The 18,708-nt window shown below is 45.5% G+C and overlaps 2 protein-coding genes across 8 annotated transcripts; one reads left to right on the top strand and one right to left on the bottom strand.

The window, feature by feature from the left end:
* The first annotated feature begins 280 nt into the window (after nucleotides 1-280).
* alg13 (ALG13 UDP-N-acetylglucosaminyltransferase subunit) lies at nucleotides 281-13,611 on the top strand. 7 transcript variants are annotated; one of them, XM_056586666.1, is made up of 25 exons: nucleotides 281-644; nucleotides 3,427-3,510; nucleotides 3,681-3,731; nucleotides 4,210-4,256; nucleotides 5,772-5,844; nucleotides 5,927-6,008; nucleotides 6,105-6,270; nucleotides 6,718-6,787; nucleotides 7,330-7,447; nucleotides 7,610-7,674; nucleotides 7,747-7,847; nucleotides 8,011-8,093; nucleotides 8,474-8,732; nucleotides 8,919-9,023; nucleotides 9,113-9,254; nucleotides 9,552-9,711; nucleotides 10,009-10,044; nucleotides 10,176-10,231; nucleotides 10,995-11,063; nucleotides 11,162-11,267; nucleotides 11,484-11,603; nucleotides 11,742-11,782; nucleotides 11,865-11,988; nucleotides 12,146-12,262; nucleotides 12,397-13,611. In XM_056586666.1, exons 1-25 carry the CDS (start codon nucleotides 525-527, stop codon nucleotides 12,675-12,677), a joined length of 2,676 nt encoding a protein of 891 aa, XP_056442641.1. In that variant the 5' UTR covers nucleotides 281-524; the 3' UTR covers nucleotides 12,678-13,611. The 7 variants fall into 7 exon arrangements, with proteins under 7 accessions (XP_056442641.1, XP_056442642.1, XP_056442644.1 ...); XM_056586667.1 differs by having other exon boundaries at nucleotides 8,916-9,023; nucleotides 10,012-10,044; XM_056586669.1 differs by having other exon boundaries at nucleotides 8,916-9,023; nucleotides 12,176-12,262.
* Nucleotides 12,589-16,968, bottom strand: zgc:110222 (uncharacterized protein LOC550336 homolog). The gene is made up of 2 exons (XM_056586671.1): nucleotides 16,242-16,968; nucleotides 12,589-15,235 (listed from the first exon to the last, which is right to left on the bottom strand). The coding sequence occupies exons 1-2, from the start codon at nucleotides 16,495-16,497 to the stop codon at nucleotides 15,009-15,011; spliced, it is 483 nt and encodes a 160-aa protein (XP_056442646.1). The 5' UTR covers nucleotides 16,498-16,968; the 3' UTR covers nucleotides 12,589-15,008.
* Nucleotides 16,969-18,708: the final 1,740 nt, after the last annotated feature.

Genomic DNA, 18,708 nt, shown 5'->3' with positions numbered 1-18,708 from the left:
ATATTCACACTCTACAACACATATATACACTTTCTAAAAATAAATATATAGATATATATGTAGGCCTATATATAATCTATAGCCTATTTATAGTCATAATCTTAATTTATTTGGTTTACTACTTCATCAGTTAGACCCAGGCAGGTCCACAAGGTGGACCCAAAAACAAATTACAGTTAAAACATGAATATTGGAGGAACTCGAGACATTTTAATGAGGTTTATAGAAGTGGCAAGTTCAGTTTACTGATTCACTAAGTAACACTAGTCCAAAATGTATTTTGAAAAAAGGTGTCATCCTCCGTCAGAAAGTTAACAGGTGTCTTTCCACCCAATGAGACGCAGTGTCATCAGAGCTGATTAGAAGCACCTGGTCCAGCCTCACTGTCTCGTTTGGACAGTTTGAACTTTACCCGTCGGTTAACTAGTCTATCGCGGAGGAAAATATAGTTAGTGAATATTGTTATACAGTTGTTAATTAGTGAATAGTAATAGTAGTAAGTACTAAGGAGTAAGTATTGAAGGATGCAGAAGGGTTTGAAGAAGTACTTTGTGAACATGGATGAGTATCTGGCCAGCCTCGGCCTGTACCGCAAGATGCTGGCGCGAGACGCATCCTGTCTGTTCCGCGCGGTCTCCGAGCAGGTAGGCCTAATGCAAATTAACTTCGCTACAAATTTTAACCCTTTTACACATTTTACATTTCATTAAAACTACTCGAGTTCTTCTGTCATTAATGTTTTTTCAATTGAAATTCATTTTTTATGAAATTATTTTTGTGAAGCCTAGGCTACTTGTTTTGCCAGTGTTTTAGGTAATGGTGACCGTCTGTGTTACGCCTCGATATGAATACTGTCCCGTTATTGAGTTTTATTACCAGTTCATAAGTCTAAATATTTGTTTAGACGTTTAGCAGTGCACTGACTACTGGCCAGCTGCCTTCTAGATATCCTAATTAGAATCATGACTTCACACGCCTTAATTCGGGTCCAGTCTTCTACTGGTTCTACAGGGAGTTGCCCAATACAACCAGTCTGCTACTGCTTCTAGTTCGAGCTGCTGAGTACAACTGTAATGGTGCGTTCCAGAGCCCATCCAAACTAGTGGGACGTGGCGTGGACTTATCCTATCTCCAACTAAGAAAAGTGCACTGGAATGCCTGTCGAAGTGGAACGTCCCACCGTCGAAGTGGAACCTCCTCTACATAACTGGGGGGTTAATGAGGTTTATAGATATGGCAAGTTCAGTTTACCGATTCACTAAATAACACTAGTTCAAAAATTTATTTTGAAAAAAAGGTGTCATCCTCCGTTAAAAAGTTAACGGGCGTCTTTCCACCCAATGAGACGCAGTGTCATCAGAGCTGATTAGAAGCACCTGGTCCAGCCACACTGTCTCGTTTGGACAGTTGGAACTTTACCCGTTGGTTAACTAGTCTATCGCGGAGAAAAATATAGTTAGTGGATATTGTTATACAGTTAATTTGTGAATAGTAAGTACTAAGGAGTAAGTATTGAAGGATGCAGAAGGGTTTGAAGAAGTACTTTGTGAACATGGATGAGTATCTGGCCAGCCTCAGCCTGTACCGCAAGATGCTGGCGCGAGACGCGTCTTGTCTGTTCCGCGCGGTATCCGAGCAGGTAATTGCTACAAATGTTAACGCTATTACACATTTTACATTTCATTATAATACATAAAACTACTCGAGCTCTTCTGAAATTTAAATTGAAATTCATTTTTTACGTCCGTGTTACGCCTCGATATGAATACTGTCCCGTTATTGAGGTTTTTTTTTATCAGTTCATTAGTCTAAATATTTGTTTAGACGTTTAACAGTGCACTGACTACTGGCCAGCTGCCTTCTAGATATCCTAATTAGAATCATGACTTCACACGCCCTAATTCGGGTCCAGTCTTCTACTGGTCTACAGGGAGTTGCCCAATACAACCAGTCTGCAACTGCTTCTACTTGGAGCTTCTGAATACAACTGTAATCTTCTGCTGGCCTGGGAGCTACCCAGGGGCGTTCCTAGGTTTCTGAAAAATGGGATCCCAAGAGGGAATAGGACAGTGCGCGTGCATAGCGCGCGCGGCAAATTTTGTTGTATAGGCCTACTTTATTGCGCATGCACATTTTCTTTCATAATGCCTTACCTAAATAAAAAAAAATAGGCAGGTAATTATAGCTTTGAATAGCTACCTGCTGCTTATCCCCAGACATCTAAAGTTCCATTCAAGATATTTCAGAGTAAAATGAATACAAGTGAGACAGACCTTTACATTACCTACATCAGGGGTGTCAAACTCATTTTCACAAAGGGCCACTCTATGAGGAAATGATAATCACACTAAGGGCCGACATGGAGTTTGCTGACGTGCCTTCTTTTTAATCAAAAAAGTAAAAACAACATATCTATGGATATATTGTATACAACCTGCGTACAGGGTCATATAGGCTAGGCTTCATTTCAGCATTTTGGGGGACAAACTATAGGTGGGGGGTATGGGGGTGCTCCCCCAGAAATGTTTGAACGTCACACACTTAATTTCATGCATTGTGGTGGGTTTTTATTCATCTATCTGTGCCTTTTCTGCATCATTTTTTGGTGGAAATATTATTTTTTCTGTGAAGGAAAAGACAACATTCAGGTTCTTAAAGAAACAACTATTATGGAATATAATGCAGTAAGGCTCTCAGGCATCCTGGATTTTTCAAAACTTTCTGCAAATTGAAAACGTATCACATGTTTTGGGTATTTCTTTTTTAGGAATCATGACTCAGCACCAGTGTTAACTATTTATGACACTTAACATTGGTAATGAAATGACGGCCAACATTGGAATTGATGAGGATGGGCAGCTAGCTAGTTAGCTAAATTGTAACTTAAGGCAAAAATTGGAAACAAATCATATATATATATATATAAAATTCTTTTTTTTTTAACAAAAACAGATTCGGGGCTGATCAAATTAGATCTGGGACTTTAGCCCCGAATAAAACAGCCTAGTGACGCCACTGGAGCTACCCACTACACCCAGTCTGCTACTGTTTCTACTTGGAGCTTCCTAGTAAAACCAGTCTGCTACCTTTACTACTGGAAGCTGACCTGTTAAACGTTAGTCTGCTACTGTTACTAATGGGAGCTGCCCATTACAACCTCAGTCTAGTACTTGTTCTGGAAGATGGCCATTACAACAACAGTCTTCTACTGGTTCTACTGGAGGCTGCCCAGTAAAATCCTAATCTGCTACTGGCTCTACTGGCAGCTGCCCATTACAGCTGTGGTGAGGCTGTTGTATCGAGCCAACAAGTGTGCTGTTGTCTTGGCGAAGGGTTATTGTGTTATAGCGTTATAGTGAAGTGTTTCGGGTTTAAGCTGAGTGCGTTGTTTTGGTTGTTGACATATTTAAGTGTGCTGTGTCGTAGCTGTACTGCTCCCAGCACCACCACCAGAAGATCCGTCGAGAGTGTGCCAACTTCATGAGAGCCAACCGATGCAAATTTGAGCCGGTGAGACTTGGACCTGTGTCTACCTTCCTTCATTAGCCTTCTGGTGAAATCAACCTTCTGGTTAATTCAACCTTATGGCTTATTAATCCTTCCTTTATTCAACCTTCCTTAACTAAACATTCTAGTTATTTAACACTTCTGGTAAAGTAATCTCTCCCTCTTTCTCTCAGTTTGTCCAAGGTTCATTTGAAAAATACTTGGAACGCTTGGAAGACCCAAAGGTATACTTTTATCATGACGAATAATATGTAAGATGTTATACAGCATGTATTTGGTGGAGGTGTGTTTATTGTAAACCTAATATTGGTGGTAGTAATGTGCTGCTTGTTGTAAACCTTAGTGGTACTGATATCTTGTTTATTGTATTTAATGTGAATGGTGGTGATGTGTTTATTGCATACCTTAGTGGTAGTGATGTGGTGTTTATTGTAGCCTTATGATAGTGGTATTGATGTGGTGTTTATTGGGAACCTCAGTTCGTGGTAGTGACGTGGTGTTTATGGTTAACCTTATGTTGGTGGAGGTGATGTGTTTGTTAACATTATCTTTTGGTAGTGATGTGGTATTTATCGGGAACTTCATGTTAGTGGTAGTGATGTGGTGTTTATTGGGAACCTCATGTTAGCGGTAGTGGTGTTTATTGGAAACCTCAAGTTAGTGGTAGTGATGTGGTGTTTATTGTAAACCTTGTTTGTCCAGGAAACTGCTGGCCAGGTGGAGATCAAGGCTCTGTCTCTGCTGTACAGGTAAGAAATAAGCAGCAGCTAGTTCACCTACTCAACAATAAACTGTAGTGTTCAACTATTTTCACTATTAAACACTAAACCATAGTGCTTAACTAGTCTCACTACTAAACACCCAACCATGGTGTTTAGTAATAACAGTTAAACAATATGGCAGGGCTCTCAAGTTTTGAACTGAGTTCAGAGTAAGATTTTGTCAGCGGGGGGTATATTAACATGTGACTGCATACAAATGTGTCAACAGACATGGTGACTAATGTAGGAAAGTAAGCATTATTGGCCCTTAACACTAATATTCAGAAACAACACTGCCTCAAAAGGCTATTGGTTTGAGCAACACCAGTAGAGGCATATACTTTCCCTGAACTTTTAAACGGTGCAAAAACATAATTATATATTTATGTGGCAATCAGTTCAATGCTTAAAATACATCTGTGGCATTCAGTAGGCAAATGCTGTGGTAAAGTGTGTAAAGTATGACCAAGTGTTTCTTTAAGTTCAATAGATAGAACTGTATCAAGTATGAGCAATTTGTTAATGTTTGTACCTATAAAACAATAATGGTAAAGTAATTACAAAACATGGCGGTAACTAAGTAAGTCAAACCGTCCAATCTGAAGGCTCTACTTAACCACTCCCCCTACTCACTTCCACCAATGCAAAGCGAACAGAACTGAGTACGGGAGGGCGTAGCCTAACTAGTTTGTAAAAGACCCAGAGAAACGCAACGCAACGCAACGCAAATTCAATGTGAACATGTATAAGGCTTTAATAAAATCCCGGACGATTTTGAAATTCCGCCACACATTTTTTTTAAAGTGTCTCAAAAAGAGGGTATGTCCGGGCAAAAGAGGACGTCTGGTTACCCTACTTACGGGAAACTCATTTGATTCTTGCCTGTTCTACTGTTAAAAAGCGGCCCAAATTAATGAGATCTATTCTGGTAATTTCTCTGCGTGAGAAACACGAAATGTGGCGTGTGAGCGTGTGCATGGGTTGAATTGAGTGCGTCTCACGCCGAATGCGTGAGGCTTGAGAGCCCTGATATGGTTATGTGTGTAACATCTGGGTCTGATGCCATCTGGGTCTGATGCCATCTGGGTCTGATGCCATCTGGGTCTGATGCCATCTGGGTCTGATGCCATCTGGGTCTGATGCCATCTGGGTCTGATGCCATCTGGGTCTGATGCCATCTGGGTCTGATGCCATCGGGGTCTGATGCCATCGGGGTCTGATGCCATCGGGGTCTGATGCCATCTGGGTCTGATGCCACCTGGGTCTGACGCCACCGGGGTCTTGACGCCATCTGGGTCTGATGCCATCTGGGTCTGATGCCATCGGGCTCTTGACGCCACCGGGGTCTTGACGCCACCGGGGTCTTGACGCTACCAGGGTTCGGTGTTTGACCACAAGCTGGAAGATGGGTCGGAGGTGAACCAGGTTTGGTCCGAAGACCACAGGTCTAACCAAGAGCAGGTGGAGTGGTTTAAGCATATGTATGTGCGTGTTTGTGTGTAGGCGCTGTTTCTGGATTTATCGATTTCCGGGGAAAGCAGCGACAGTGATCACAGAAGAGGAATTTGTTGACAAGGTACGATACAGGAGACATTGCAGGAGACACTGTAGGAGATACTGACTTCCTGTGTGAGCCTGACTTCCTGCTTGTTCCCTAGGTGATTCTGTGTTGCTCCAACAACGGTCACTATGACATCGTTTATCCTCGACAGTACCCCGCCATCGCTGCCCTCTGCCAGTGTGAGTCACTCATTGTGGGTGTTGTGATTATCGTGTGTGTGTGTGTGTGTGTGTGTCTGTGTATAATGTATATATCGTGTGTGTGTGTGTGTGTAGCCATGCTGTATGAGCTCCTCTACACGCGTGTGTTTGGGGTGGAGGAAGCTGATCTGTGCCAGGCACTGGAGGCCTTCCGGGTCGGAGGTCGGCGCTATAGAAACAGCCCTTCAGCCTGCAGCGACGGAGACCTGGGCTACGACACGCCAGAGGATCCACCTCACAGGTACTTCTGTAGCACTGTACTGTCATGTACTACTGTAGTACTATCACAAACTACGGTAGTACTACTGTATCCCACTGCAGTACTACTGTAGGACTGTCTCCTACTGCAGTACTATGGTGGTACTGTCATGTACTACTGCAGTACTATTGTAGGACTGTCTCCTACTGCAGTACTATGGTGGTACTGTCATGTACTACTGCAGTACTGCAGTACTACTGTAGGACTGTCTGCTACTGCAGTACTATGGTGGTACTGTCATGTACTACTGCAGTACTACTGTAGGACTGTCTCCTACTGCAGTACTATGGTGGTACTGTTGTGTACTACTGCAGTACTACTGTAGGACTGTCTCCTACTGCAGTACTGTGGTGGTACTGTCATGTACTACTATGATGCCGTCCATTCTGCAACATGCATTGAGAACAGGGTGTGTTCGATTTGCTCCAGGGAGGACTGGGACCTGGGGGGATCTGGAGGACCGGCAGAAGACAAGACCAGAGCACCAGAAGACTGCAAGGTGAGTGCATTTACTCTAGGAGGTGAAGGCTGTGTGTATGTCTGAACAAATTATGTCTAGTTACACCTCATGTGTAAAACAAGACTTAAAGACAGAACACCAAGTAGGGAGCGACCTGGAGGGCCACAAGGGAGGGCCACGTCTTTGAATTATATAACTGGTTTGACCGTAGATATGGACACATGGATAAAAAAGGTCACAACACGCTTACAACTGCCTCAGCCTGTTAATTGATAGAGGTTTGCACCTCATCCATGGTTTGCTCAATCAGGGAGAATGGTGTCATCAATGGTATGAGTATACCTCATACTCCGCCGAAGGTGGCGTTAACAACAGTTGACTTCATCTATCGTGTAACCACACGCGGCTGTTTATAGACGTGTCTTTGCATTGCGATGTTTCAAATGGCAAATTTATCTGAGCTTCCAAACGGTGGTATGAATGCAACCTATTAGCATTGTGTTGAATAACATGCGAGTGTTCAATAGTGTGTGTATCACGTGTTACCATGACGATAATACTCCAATCTCATTGGGTCGTAGGGTACAGAGCAAGCCGGCCCGGGAGGCAGGCTGGCTCTGCCCTATAAAGTTCTCAAGTCTCTGGACACGGAACTCTACAGAAACCTGGAGTTTGATGTCTGGCACGACACCCGCAAAGGTACCACATTGAATAGGGTATTAGATGTATGTTTCCGGTGTTTAATGTCACACGACATTAAAGAAGTAGATGCATGTTCCCAGTGTGTAATGTTGTATAACATTAAGGTATTTGATATAAGTTTCTAGGGTATAATGTTAACAATACGTTTGGTTGGTCTAGAGATGCAGAAGACGGACTACATGGTGTTTGCAGGGAGACAATACTTCCTGGGGGACAAATGTCAGGTGAGAGGCTCTTCCACCGTATCTTAATATTAACTGTGTGAGTTAATTCAACAAAGTGTTTGTGTTTGTTAGGTCCGTCTAGAGCTCAAGGGGAAATACTACAATGCCTTCATCCAGGAAGTAGGAACTCACTCCTCTGCAGTGACGGTCTTCATCGAGGAACTGGGAGAGAAGTACAATACATAATTACTACACAAGAGTCCTATGTAATTTAATATATATAATGTAATATAACAGTTTTGTAAACACAACCGACATAATGCGCAGTAATGTTGTATTCGAAAATACCCAACAAGTTTATGTGGCAGTGATGTATTAGAAGTTTGTGTTTTATAGACACCTGGTGCCACTGGCCAACCTGAAGCCAGTCAACCCAGTTCCTGCCTGGAATGTTGTTACCAGCCGTAAAGGAGACCTAGGTACTATAGAGTACTACAATATAATAATAAAGTACTATTATACAATAATATAGTATTTCGGTTTATAGTACCATATTTTAGTAATAAAGTGTTACAATATAATGTACTGTCTGTCTCTCTCTACTGATCTGACTCTACCTGTCTGTCTGACTGTGACATATACAACTTATTTGTCTCTACTTTTCTGTCTTTCTCTCTCTCCACCTGTCTGACTCTGTCTACCTGTCTCTCTCCACCTGTCTGTCTCTGTCTACTTGTGTCTCTCTCTTCCTGTTTGTCTGACTCTGTCTCCCTGTCTCTCTTCCTGTTTGTCTGACTCCGTCTACCTGTCTCTCTCTTCCTGTTTGTCTGACTCTGTCTACTTGTGTCTCTCTCTCTAGACGGGGAAAGCCGCACGCAGCGGCATCATCGTCACCGCTACTTCAGGAAGTCTCGTGGTGGCGGGAAGGGGGCGGAGCTACTGGTGGTGACCTCATCATACGGGGGGCGGCCCTCCTCCCAGACCACCCTCCCCCCCCGCTTCCAGCCCTCTGCTCCCCCTCGCCCAGGACTCCACCCCCCGCCATCATCTCCAGGGGGCATGACCTATGACCCCTACGCCCCTCACACAGCCAGACCTCCCCGCTACGGAGCGCCCAGGTCGACACCCTCATGACGCCATCGTCACATGATCCTCATGACGGCCAATGGGAACCGTTCACACGCAAGATGCACCCTAGTGATTGTCTCTCTGTCTGTCTGTGTCTCTCCCATCGTTGTCCGTCTCCGTCCTTCTCTGTCCGCCTGTCTGTCTTGCTTTCTCTCGGTCTATCTTCTGGTCAGAAGCTCCACGAGATTTTTGAACCGTCACCTGATAGGTCCACAGCTGGCCTACTACCACCCAGGAAGGCGCTATTACCATGGTTACGACAACTACGCCTTCCGCTCCCGGTGAGCGTCTCTCCCACATGCTTGAAGTCCATAATAAACAACACAAGCACTGAATGACGTGGTGTGGGTGGGTGTGTGTGTGTGTGCAGGCGTAGCCGGCGTAGTCAGATGATGTCGTCCATCAACAAGGACGGACAGTTTGGGTTCCCTGAAGGGGAGGAGGAGCAGGACGGAACCATCACCTACTACCAGCTGGAGACCGGATCAGAGGACATGTTCCCTCCCCTGCCGGTCTGTCCCGTTCTCTAGCTGTGTCTCACTAGCTTTCTCTCCATCTGTAGTTGCTCTATTAATATGAAAGCAAAGTATTTTCCAAAGTACGCTATACTATTAGACGGGCTGTGGGTAAGACTCATCATTGAGTGTAATTGGCTAGTGATGGCCTTGCCGTGGTTGGCTGTTAGTGAGTGAACTCCATGCTGCCTGTCAAACCTTGTCCTCAGGCAGAGAGGGACGTCGGTTTGGTATGTTTCAGAGTTGCGTCATCGCTCTAGATACTGAACTGTCTGCCTGTCTGTCTGTCTATAGGGGCAGACGGCTCCTCCCCCTATGATGGGTGCTCCCACCCCCCCCACCTCCTCCCCCTACTGGGCCCAGCGGGGGCCTATGCCTGCCCCTCCTCCCGCTAAGCATCATGGGACTTCCTCAGAGGATGACCAGGAAGACGCCAGCACCGTGGAGGACCAGGGTGAGGCCACCCTAAACCCACCTCCACCCTTAACCCACCGCCACCCTAACCATACCACCACCCATAACCCACCTTTATCCCTAACCACACACCACCCTAACCCTACCTTTATCCATAACCACACCACCACCCTAACAACACCTTTATCCACCCTAATGCCACCTGTCACCCAAAGGCCACTTTCAAGTTAACCCCACCACAGCCCAGTCCCATCACCTGCAGGCTGCCCTGCAGTCTGCCTGCAGGTGATTGTCCAGTAATATTGTCCTGCTTAACTTGGTGTCTCTATCTGTCCAGCAGAGTACACTGAAGAGTATCTGTATGGAGCTCAAGGCGAGTACTGATCACTGGTGCTAACATGACTTGTGTTAAACCGTGTGTGTTAGCATGCCATTGTCAGACGGTGTGTTTGCATGCTATTGTTGGACGGTATAAGCCATGCTAATGTGGGTTTGTTTCTTCAGAGTCTGGTTTCCAGAGTCCAGGGGTCTACACAGGGCCAGAGTCTACTGCTAACATGGTACATATGTTGCATGACACTTTTGGCCCATGACCCCAGTCTGCTCATCAACACCAGTCTCCAAACGCTCGACTAACTAACCCGGACACTAGAAACTCAACACCACAAACCTCTACAGTACTTGCAGATGGACAGACGGGTGTAGTGGTGCAGGGACGGGTTTAGTAACCCGTACCCTATAATACAGCCATGTGTTGTTCACCTAGCCCTAGCCCATACCCTATAATACATGTACATTTACATTTAGGCCATTTAGCAGACGCTTTTATCCAAAGCTACTTACAATAAGTACATTTGTCATAAGAAGTGCAACAATATATCGCTATCGGTACGGTAAGGATGTTCATAGAACCAATTGCAAGTTCAACAATCTCTAGGCTAACCAATTCCCCGTGTTACAGCAATGATAGCAGCTACTGCAGTTGCCACACGGTTAAGTACTATAATACAATACAATGTACAATGGTGGCCAGAAGGGGGAGGGTGGCTATATGAGAGGTGGACTCTGAACAGGTGAGTCTTGAGTCTTTTTCGGAAGAAGTCAGCGACTCTGCGGTCCTGAGAATGGCAGGGAGCTCGTTCCACCACTAATACAGCAATGTGTTGTTCACCTAGCCCTAACCCTATAATACAGCCATGTGTTGTTCACCCAGCCCTAACCCTATAAAGCAGCCATGTGTTGTTCACCTAGCCCTAACCTTATATTACAGCCATGTGTTGATCATCTAGGCCTAACCCTATAATACAGCCATGTGTTCTTCAGAGTCTCCAGGAAGGAAACCACGCAGACTCTCCACCTGACACACTCACCAACTACACCTTCACCCACCAGGTACAATAACTACACCTGCACCAACCAACTACACTAACTACCCCTCACCAGCAGGTACACTAACTACACAGATCGACCGTTTCTTTAACCATCCACAGGTGGTTAAATCTGCCGTCATCTCCTCTCCTTCATCATCATCCTCCTCATCTTCCTCTCACACGTCTCCAGCTTCTCACCTGCCTTCCCAGGGACACACACACACAGGTAACACACAAGGACACACAAGCAGGACACGCAGGGTCAAACACACACATGGGCGACATGCACACGGGTGACACACACAAAGGAAACAGGATCGCAGTTAGCATGATTCAAGATGGTTTTATCGTCATATGAACAACAATTACAGAGCAGTCGCTGGCAATGAAATTCTTTAGTCTTGGGACACACACAGGTGACTGCAACAGGTTTTGTTTGTAGTTGCCATGGCGATCCCGGCTGCATCTCAGTGGTTGGTCAACGAGCTGGGAGAGCCACTGAGCCCGCTGTTGTCTCCGCCCCCCTACTCCTATGACCCCAACGGCAACGACCTTCCTCGAGGTCGGTGAACCTTACCTACTGTATTCATCTACTCTTTTGACCTCCTCACTGTCATCCTGAGATGAGGCTTTAAAGAAGCCCTGATTGCTATAGCTTCCATGTTGTGCGGGAACGGTAAGTCGTGTCCTCTCTTTGCAGACTGCAGAGTGTTGCAGCACTACTTCAACCTGGGAGTTCAGGTAAGCAGGCAACCATTCCCCCCTATGGAGCATTCTGATTGGTTCATGTGCACTGGCATCACTGTGATATCATGTCCTGCAGTGGTACCATCAGAGCTGCTGGCAGCAGGCCTACACGCCCCCCCCGGACACCACCTACCACTACCAGACCTATCCCTCACACTACCTTAGCCACGTCCACAACCAGGAGCCACGCCCCATGCATGGTAAGGGCCCTCCTTCTGGCGATTGTGTCATCTCTAGTCTGGTTCATCTCCTCTGGACTTAGTCTCTACTCTGGGTCGTCTCTAGTCTGATTTATCTGATAATGTTGAGTGGATGATTGAGACTAGTTTGGAGGTCCTTCTAACCCATAACCATCAGAGTGTGATGGTTCTGGTTTGGTCCCAGCAGGGGTCCAGTCAGCTGGGACGCAGCCGGTTGCTCCCTATCCTGAATCCACGAGGAACACCGGAGACCCTCAGGCAGACCAGCACAGCGGTCTGTACACTACAACTACACACTAAAACTACTACACACATTACACAATTACAAACTATGGGCAGAGCTCCAAACTAGTGCATTCAACTACAACTGGACACCCTAGACATGTAACTGTTGAACTTTCTCTCTAGGCCCCACCCTGTCTCATGATGGCTCCACTCCTCTGAGCCCTGTGACTCCAGCTCCACCCCTCCTCTACCAGGACCATAACCCGCCCCCCCTCCTCCCCCTTCCCTACGAGGCCACGCCCCCATCCTATGTCTCTGTCCCCCCGACGCCCCACCCCTCCTACCACCAGTATCCAATCAGCTGGGCTCCTGGACCACGCCTCTACTGCGCTGCCCCTACAGCCTCCCACCTGGTGGGCTACGTCACCACCCCCCCACACCAGCAATACATACCACACATCTAACGCCCCTCATGACATCTAACTCCCCCAAACTACATGACGTCTAGAGTACACTTGGCCATAAGATGAGCACTGTTGATGGCAGTAAGTATAGCACTGTCTAATGTTAGCAATACAATAGCACTGTTAGATTTATGCACATCACTGTAATGTTGGCATTACAAAAAGCACTGTTAGCATTACAAATAGCACTGTTCAGGCCTTCAGGGTAGCACTGTATGTTGGGATTATCCATAGCACTGTATCGTGTTACAACCAAACGTGACACTATTATTAGATTTTGGCACAATTATTTGTTGGGTTGGTCTATTAGACCTGGTTAAGACACACGTGATGGGCTCACTGCTGTCAATCAAGTGTCTGCACAAATACGGGGTCATCAGGTTGTTCTACATGGTTCTCTTTCTGTTGCATTGTTCAATAACATCTGTTTGGGCTGAATAAAGAGGCACAGCTTACTCTGCTCCCTCACTTCTTTCTCACTTTCTCTAGCTTGCAATTCAGTCTAACAGGATTGCTCATCCTCGTGCCCACTGCATCCGTCCGTTGACGGATCCCCATTGACTTTGAATGGTGACGGACGCGCAATGCATTGTGGATCCGTGCGCTCTGTTGGAGCCTTTACCCCGACCAATGTGTGTGCATCACTTGGTTTGACATGTTTAAATGTGCCTCTAGTCAGTCCATCCAGAAAAATGTGTCGTTCTTTTGTGATTGTTTCGGCCAAAAATCCTCTTATGCAGCACGTTTTCTTAAATGCGCTTAAATATGCGGCATATTTATTAGGGATGAAAATGATTAGGGATTTGAAAACTTTGACCGATACCGATATCCGATATTAAAATTGCTGTTACGGCCGATAAACGATATTTACCGATATCGATATTGGTATAAAAACAAGTCTCTATGATTATTTTGTATACTGAAGAACATGTAAACACTGAATATGAAAAAGTAATTTCTTTCTTTATTTTCCAAAACTTCGAAATACATTGTTTCTTCAAGTTACAGGGCATCCATAACAAACACAAGTCACTAACAGTGTTAGTTTTAGGCTACTTTTACAACTTGCATCTATAAAAAAGTTTGGATCACAAATCAAAATATCTTGACAAGGTTTATAACTTAAATCAAATTTGCCAATATTCATGGAAACCAGACAAGTTTAAGTCAATTTCAATTCATCTGTGAAATAAACTAAATCAAATATATCAAGGGAGGTTGGTTGTAGTCTTTTCACTCGGTTTTAGCCCTACTGTTGATCCGGAGAACCGAGTGAAAAGACTACAACCAAATATAAACATGTCCATTTCCGTTTCAATGGGATTACGGAACGCCAAATAAAACAACGGAAACTGTATTTCGCTACGATACTTGATGTTGTTAATACCGGAATTGTCCTTTTAAACATGCGCTAATCACGTGAACGCACAACTTTTTTTTTTATCAGCCGATCCGCGGATCACTTGTGTCCCGAACCGTGAGGGTTGATCCGTACGGATCACGGGAAACCCGTGAACCGTTGCACCACTAGTGGTGTTGAATGATTTGACACGGCATCCTCCGCGCATTACTTCGGCTTTGCAAGTACTGCATATTGCAATTCGAGTACCTTCATTTGAGACCGTAAAAAACATCCAACCTGTCGACATTGATTCTTTTCAGTTAAGGTGACAAACACTCCTGTACTGCCTCTCCGTGCGACACTGTCACATGACCAAACAAGCTGCGCATGGGCAAAAACCACACACAACGGCAACTAGACGGAAATAAATATCGGCTGTTGATATCGGACCAGTTTTACTTATCGGGCCGATGCCAATATGTTAAAGGACTAACATCGGCCGATAACGATATCACTGCTGATATATCGTGCATCCCTAATATTTATGCAATTTTATGCAGTGAAATTGCGGGAACTTGCGAAAAATGCAGCTTTTCGATGATGTTCACTTCGCGTAATTACATAACGTTCCCATGGCAACAGGGGGAAATGGCTGCTCGTGTGAAGTAAACGCAACATTTGTCTACTTTCTAAGACATGAGACTTTTGCAACGAAAATGCGGCGATTATGAAATCATGTACGCCCCGCATATTTTGCGCAGAAATCGACAGATTATGCGGTGAAAGTGCGGCATATTTAAAAGCATGAATATGCGGACTTTGGCTGATTATGCGATCGCATAATCGCGTCTTTCTGGAGGGACTGTCTAGTTCACATTAGATGAAATACTTTAATACAAAATGATCATAAACAAATGTCATACAATAGATGTGGGTCCCCTTGAGATGTCCTTTGGGGTTGGGTATTAGCATTTGGGTAGGGTTAAGTGCTAGGTAGTTGGGTAGGGGCTAGGCAGTAGGTGTGTCGGTATCTGTACAGTCCAGATGTCCTTGTTGCCATGGCAGAAAAGCGGCTCCATCAACCAATGAGGGTTTGACAGGCGGGTCAGGTGTTTTTCTTCTAGACCAAACAGAAGAGCTGCTTTTTCCCACTCCTGCAGGTCCTCCTCTTGCAGGACAGCGGGGCACTGCCAGGTTACGCCTACTTCCACCAGACCTGTCAGTCAGAAAACAACCAATGAGCAAGAAGCAGGGGCTGGTAGCTATGAGGTTGGACAGTGATGGCTCTGTCCATATAGTGTTCACTCTAGTTTATTTGATTAAATTAGCTTGTTACAAGGGACCCAAGGCGTTTACTCCATAGCAAACGGGTGAGGGCTCACTGAACGGGTGAGGGCTCGGTTGACCCTTTAAAGTACCAGTGCAACCGGTACTTTAAAGGGTCAAAAGACGTGTTGCAGATCTTCGCCGGGAAAGAGTCCCAGAGGGTGGGGGCCCAGCAGGCTGCAGGTTGGTGTCGGGGGGGGGGGGGGGGGGCTGCAGAACAGAATCCGGGACGGGGTTGAAGGTGCTCTGATGGGGCATTGGGGGATCTGTAGGTGAGGATGATTTTATAGTTGGTCCAGGACTCGGCACCGGAAGTTCTGCGGGCCCTGGAGCCGATCCAGCAGCTGAGTTCTGCAGGTCCTGGAGCCGGTTCAGCAGTTGAGTTCTGCAGGTTCTGAAGCCGGTTCAGCAGCTGAGTTCTGCAGGTCCTGCAGCCGGTTCAACAGCTGAGTTCTGCAGGTCCTGCAGCTGGTTCAACAGCTGAGTTCTGCGGGTCCTGCAGCTGGTTCAACAGCTGAGTTCTGCGGGTCCTGCAGCTGGTTCAACAGCTGAGTTCTGCGGGTCCTGCAGCTGGTTCAGCAGCTTAGTTCCGCAGGTCCTGGAGCCGGTTCAGCAGCTGAGCTCTGCAGGACTGCTCTGTTGCAGTGATCCAAACGGGAGGCAATGAAGACCTCTGCTGCGCAGTCTGACAGGGATGTCTTGACTTCGAGATGTTTTAAAAGTGGTAGAAGCAGAACCTACCGGGCTATCCTTTAAATTGTTAGTGTTGGAATAATAACGTTATTGTCATCTACTAGTAAGAAGAATTAAATTGTTAAAAGTCTAGTTAGTTATATTTCCACTAGTTAGTAGTTAATGCTATAATATTAAGTTTTACAACAAAACAAACGTTTTACCTGCCACCACGCCTCGGCCGAACCTCTCTCCTGACTCCAGGAGCGCGTCTATCTGAGCACCGCTCCACCCAAGCGTGGTCAGCACCGTAGCCCAGTCGCCACCCTCCCAGTCCCGCTGCGCGATGTGGATCGCCATTGACTGGCACTCAAGCTCCGACAGCACTGGTCTCCAGCGTGTCTCCACAGTCTTCACTCCGTTTAGAACTAGCCCAGCATACGGCTGGCGGAACGACAAACAGGGAAACTCTACAGACATCCCCTTGGTAATACTATGTGTATACTAGGTTTATATTCAGACAGTATATCATTGTACAATTACTTCTTAGAGGTAGTGTTGTTGCGTTGACGAATAGCTGCCTCTTCTTCTGGTGCTCCCAAATCCATATGTCCCACTGTGTCGCCCTCTGCTGGTAAACACGGAGTCGACCTCCTATACAACTACATTCTTAACATGAAAATAACCACTGGACAAAGCAATTTTCCTCCCAGTGATCGGGGGCCTCATGTACTAAGGTTGCGTACGCACAAAAACGTGGCGTACGTCCTTTTCCACGCTCACGTTCAGATGTACAAAACGTGAAATGACCGTAAAAATGTGCGGTCCCCACGCCAGCTCCAGAGCTGTCGTACGCACGTTTCTACAGCAATTGTTCCTTTGGCGACACTTAGAGGTGACGCTGGGAAACTGGGAAAAAAGGTGAAAACAATGACTCAGAGTGATTTGCCCATCAGAGACACACTAATGAACAATTAACACACCTTGCAATTATATGGGTGGCTATAAATGTATGCGCAATGGATGAAGAAAGTTGTTTTAAAAATGGCTGCGTTAGCGTTGTTAGAGGACATCGCAAATGGTCAAATCCGAAGGGCGCTGGAGACGCCGGGGCCGACGGAGCAATCCGTGCCCTCTCCTTGCTTGTCTATTCAAAAATAAAAAAATTAAGTTAATAAACACGAGTCAAAGTCTTTAATATCCTGGCATCTTAGTAGCCTACATGAGGCCCCTGGGGTCTCATTTATAACCGTTGCGTACGCAAAAAACGGGGCTGTGATCACGCCAAGGTTGTGATCTATAAAAAACCTACTTGACGGGAAAAAGTGCGCAGCCCTAAGCAAACTCTGACCCATGCGTACGCATGGTTTGGAGGAAAAGGAGAATTGGCGACACAGAAGGTGACGTGGTGAACTGAAGTCAGACCGAATAGAAGAACGATTAAGTTTTATCAACACCCTTCATAAATGTAATTTCAACCCGTATCATGCGTTAAATCTATATGTAATCAGAATAATTTAAGTCAACTGCGTTATTTCTCAGTTATAACTCCAGAAACATCTCCTTAGAATAGAAATAAAAAAAATCTCTAGGCCTATATTTAATCCCGTCATTCCATACTGTCCACTGACGGCGCGACTGCATGGAATAAAGCATGTCCAATAGTGTCAATAACATAATATTTTTATTTGACACTGTAAACACATAATCAAATGTCACTTAAATCCCAAGTTTGGAAAACCAAGCCACACTCCTCATCTCAATCGTTGTCCGTTATTCTTGATGCTTTTCATGACAAATCAGGCATTAAAAAGGGGTTATGTTCAAGAACATTTTACGTGGGTGATTATGATATCCAAGGTGTTCTCGGTCTTATTACCGTAACCCTAAATACAGAGGTGAGCGGTACCATATGGCACTTCTGGCGGACCATGCAATTGGCAGGATTCGGAGGGAGAGGGTCTTTAGCGACCATAACGATTTATTGGTAGGCTACATAAAAATATTTAACTTTATGTCAGACCACTTCTTTTTTAATTCTGGGACTGTGCGCTCCGTGCTACTGACAGAGTTCACTGCTGCTGCAACATGTTGCCACTCACTCTGCTTTTTGTTGTTGGCAATCCCAATCCCGTGACCGCCGAACAAAACTACTTTGTGTCTCCACTTCAACCTCCGTGAAATTTCACTTTTTTGCTTTTCTCAGTACTTCTGCCATTGTTTCCGACAAGACATAATACTTGCATCTGAGTCTGTTTTATATGCAGATCGCATTCATGAGGTAATTTGCATTGACCATTTATGGTTAAAAAGGGGGCGTATACAGGGCGGAACGTGAAGCTGATACAGCTGCGCACACTTGTAGGCACTCTGTGATTTATAAAGCAAAGATTGCGTACGGTGTGCATACGCAGGTTTTTATAAATCTGAATATTTTTTGGCGCACGCAAAACATGGCTTTTGGGCGTACGTACACTTTTAGTAACGATCCAACGCACAGTTTTATAAATGAGACCCCTGGACAGTGTAATATACTGAGACATCTTCAGTGTTCTTTATAGTGTAAGAGACTGAGACATCTTCAGTGTTCTGGACTAAGCAGTCAGGGGTTAGACAGTAGAGAGGCAGGTCCATAAGGAGCAGGTAGGGGTTGGACATTTCAGCAAAAGGTCATTGTGTGGCTCCCTTCTT

The sequence above is a fragment of the Gadus chalcogrammus genome, chromosome 3 (genome assembly GCF_026213295.1).
Source record: "Gadus chalcogrammus isolate NIFS_2021 chromosome 3, NIFS_Gcha_1.0, whole genome shotgun sequence".
Lineage (NCBI taxonomy): Eukaryota > Metazoa > Chordata > Actinopteri > Gadiformes > Gadidae > Gadus > Gadus chalcogrammus.
This window is presented reverse-complemented; position numbering and strand designations above follow the sequence as displayed.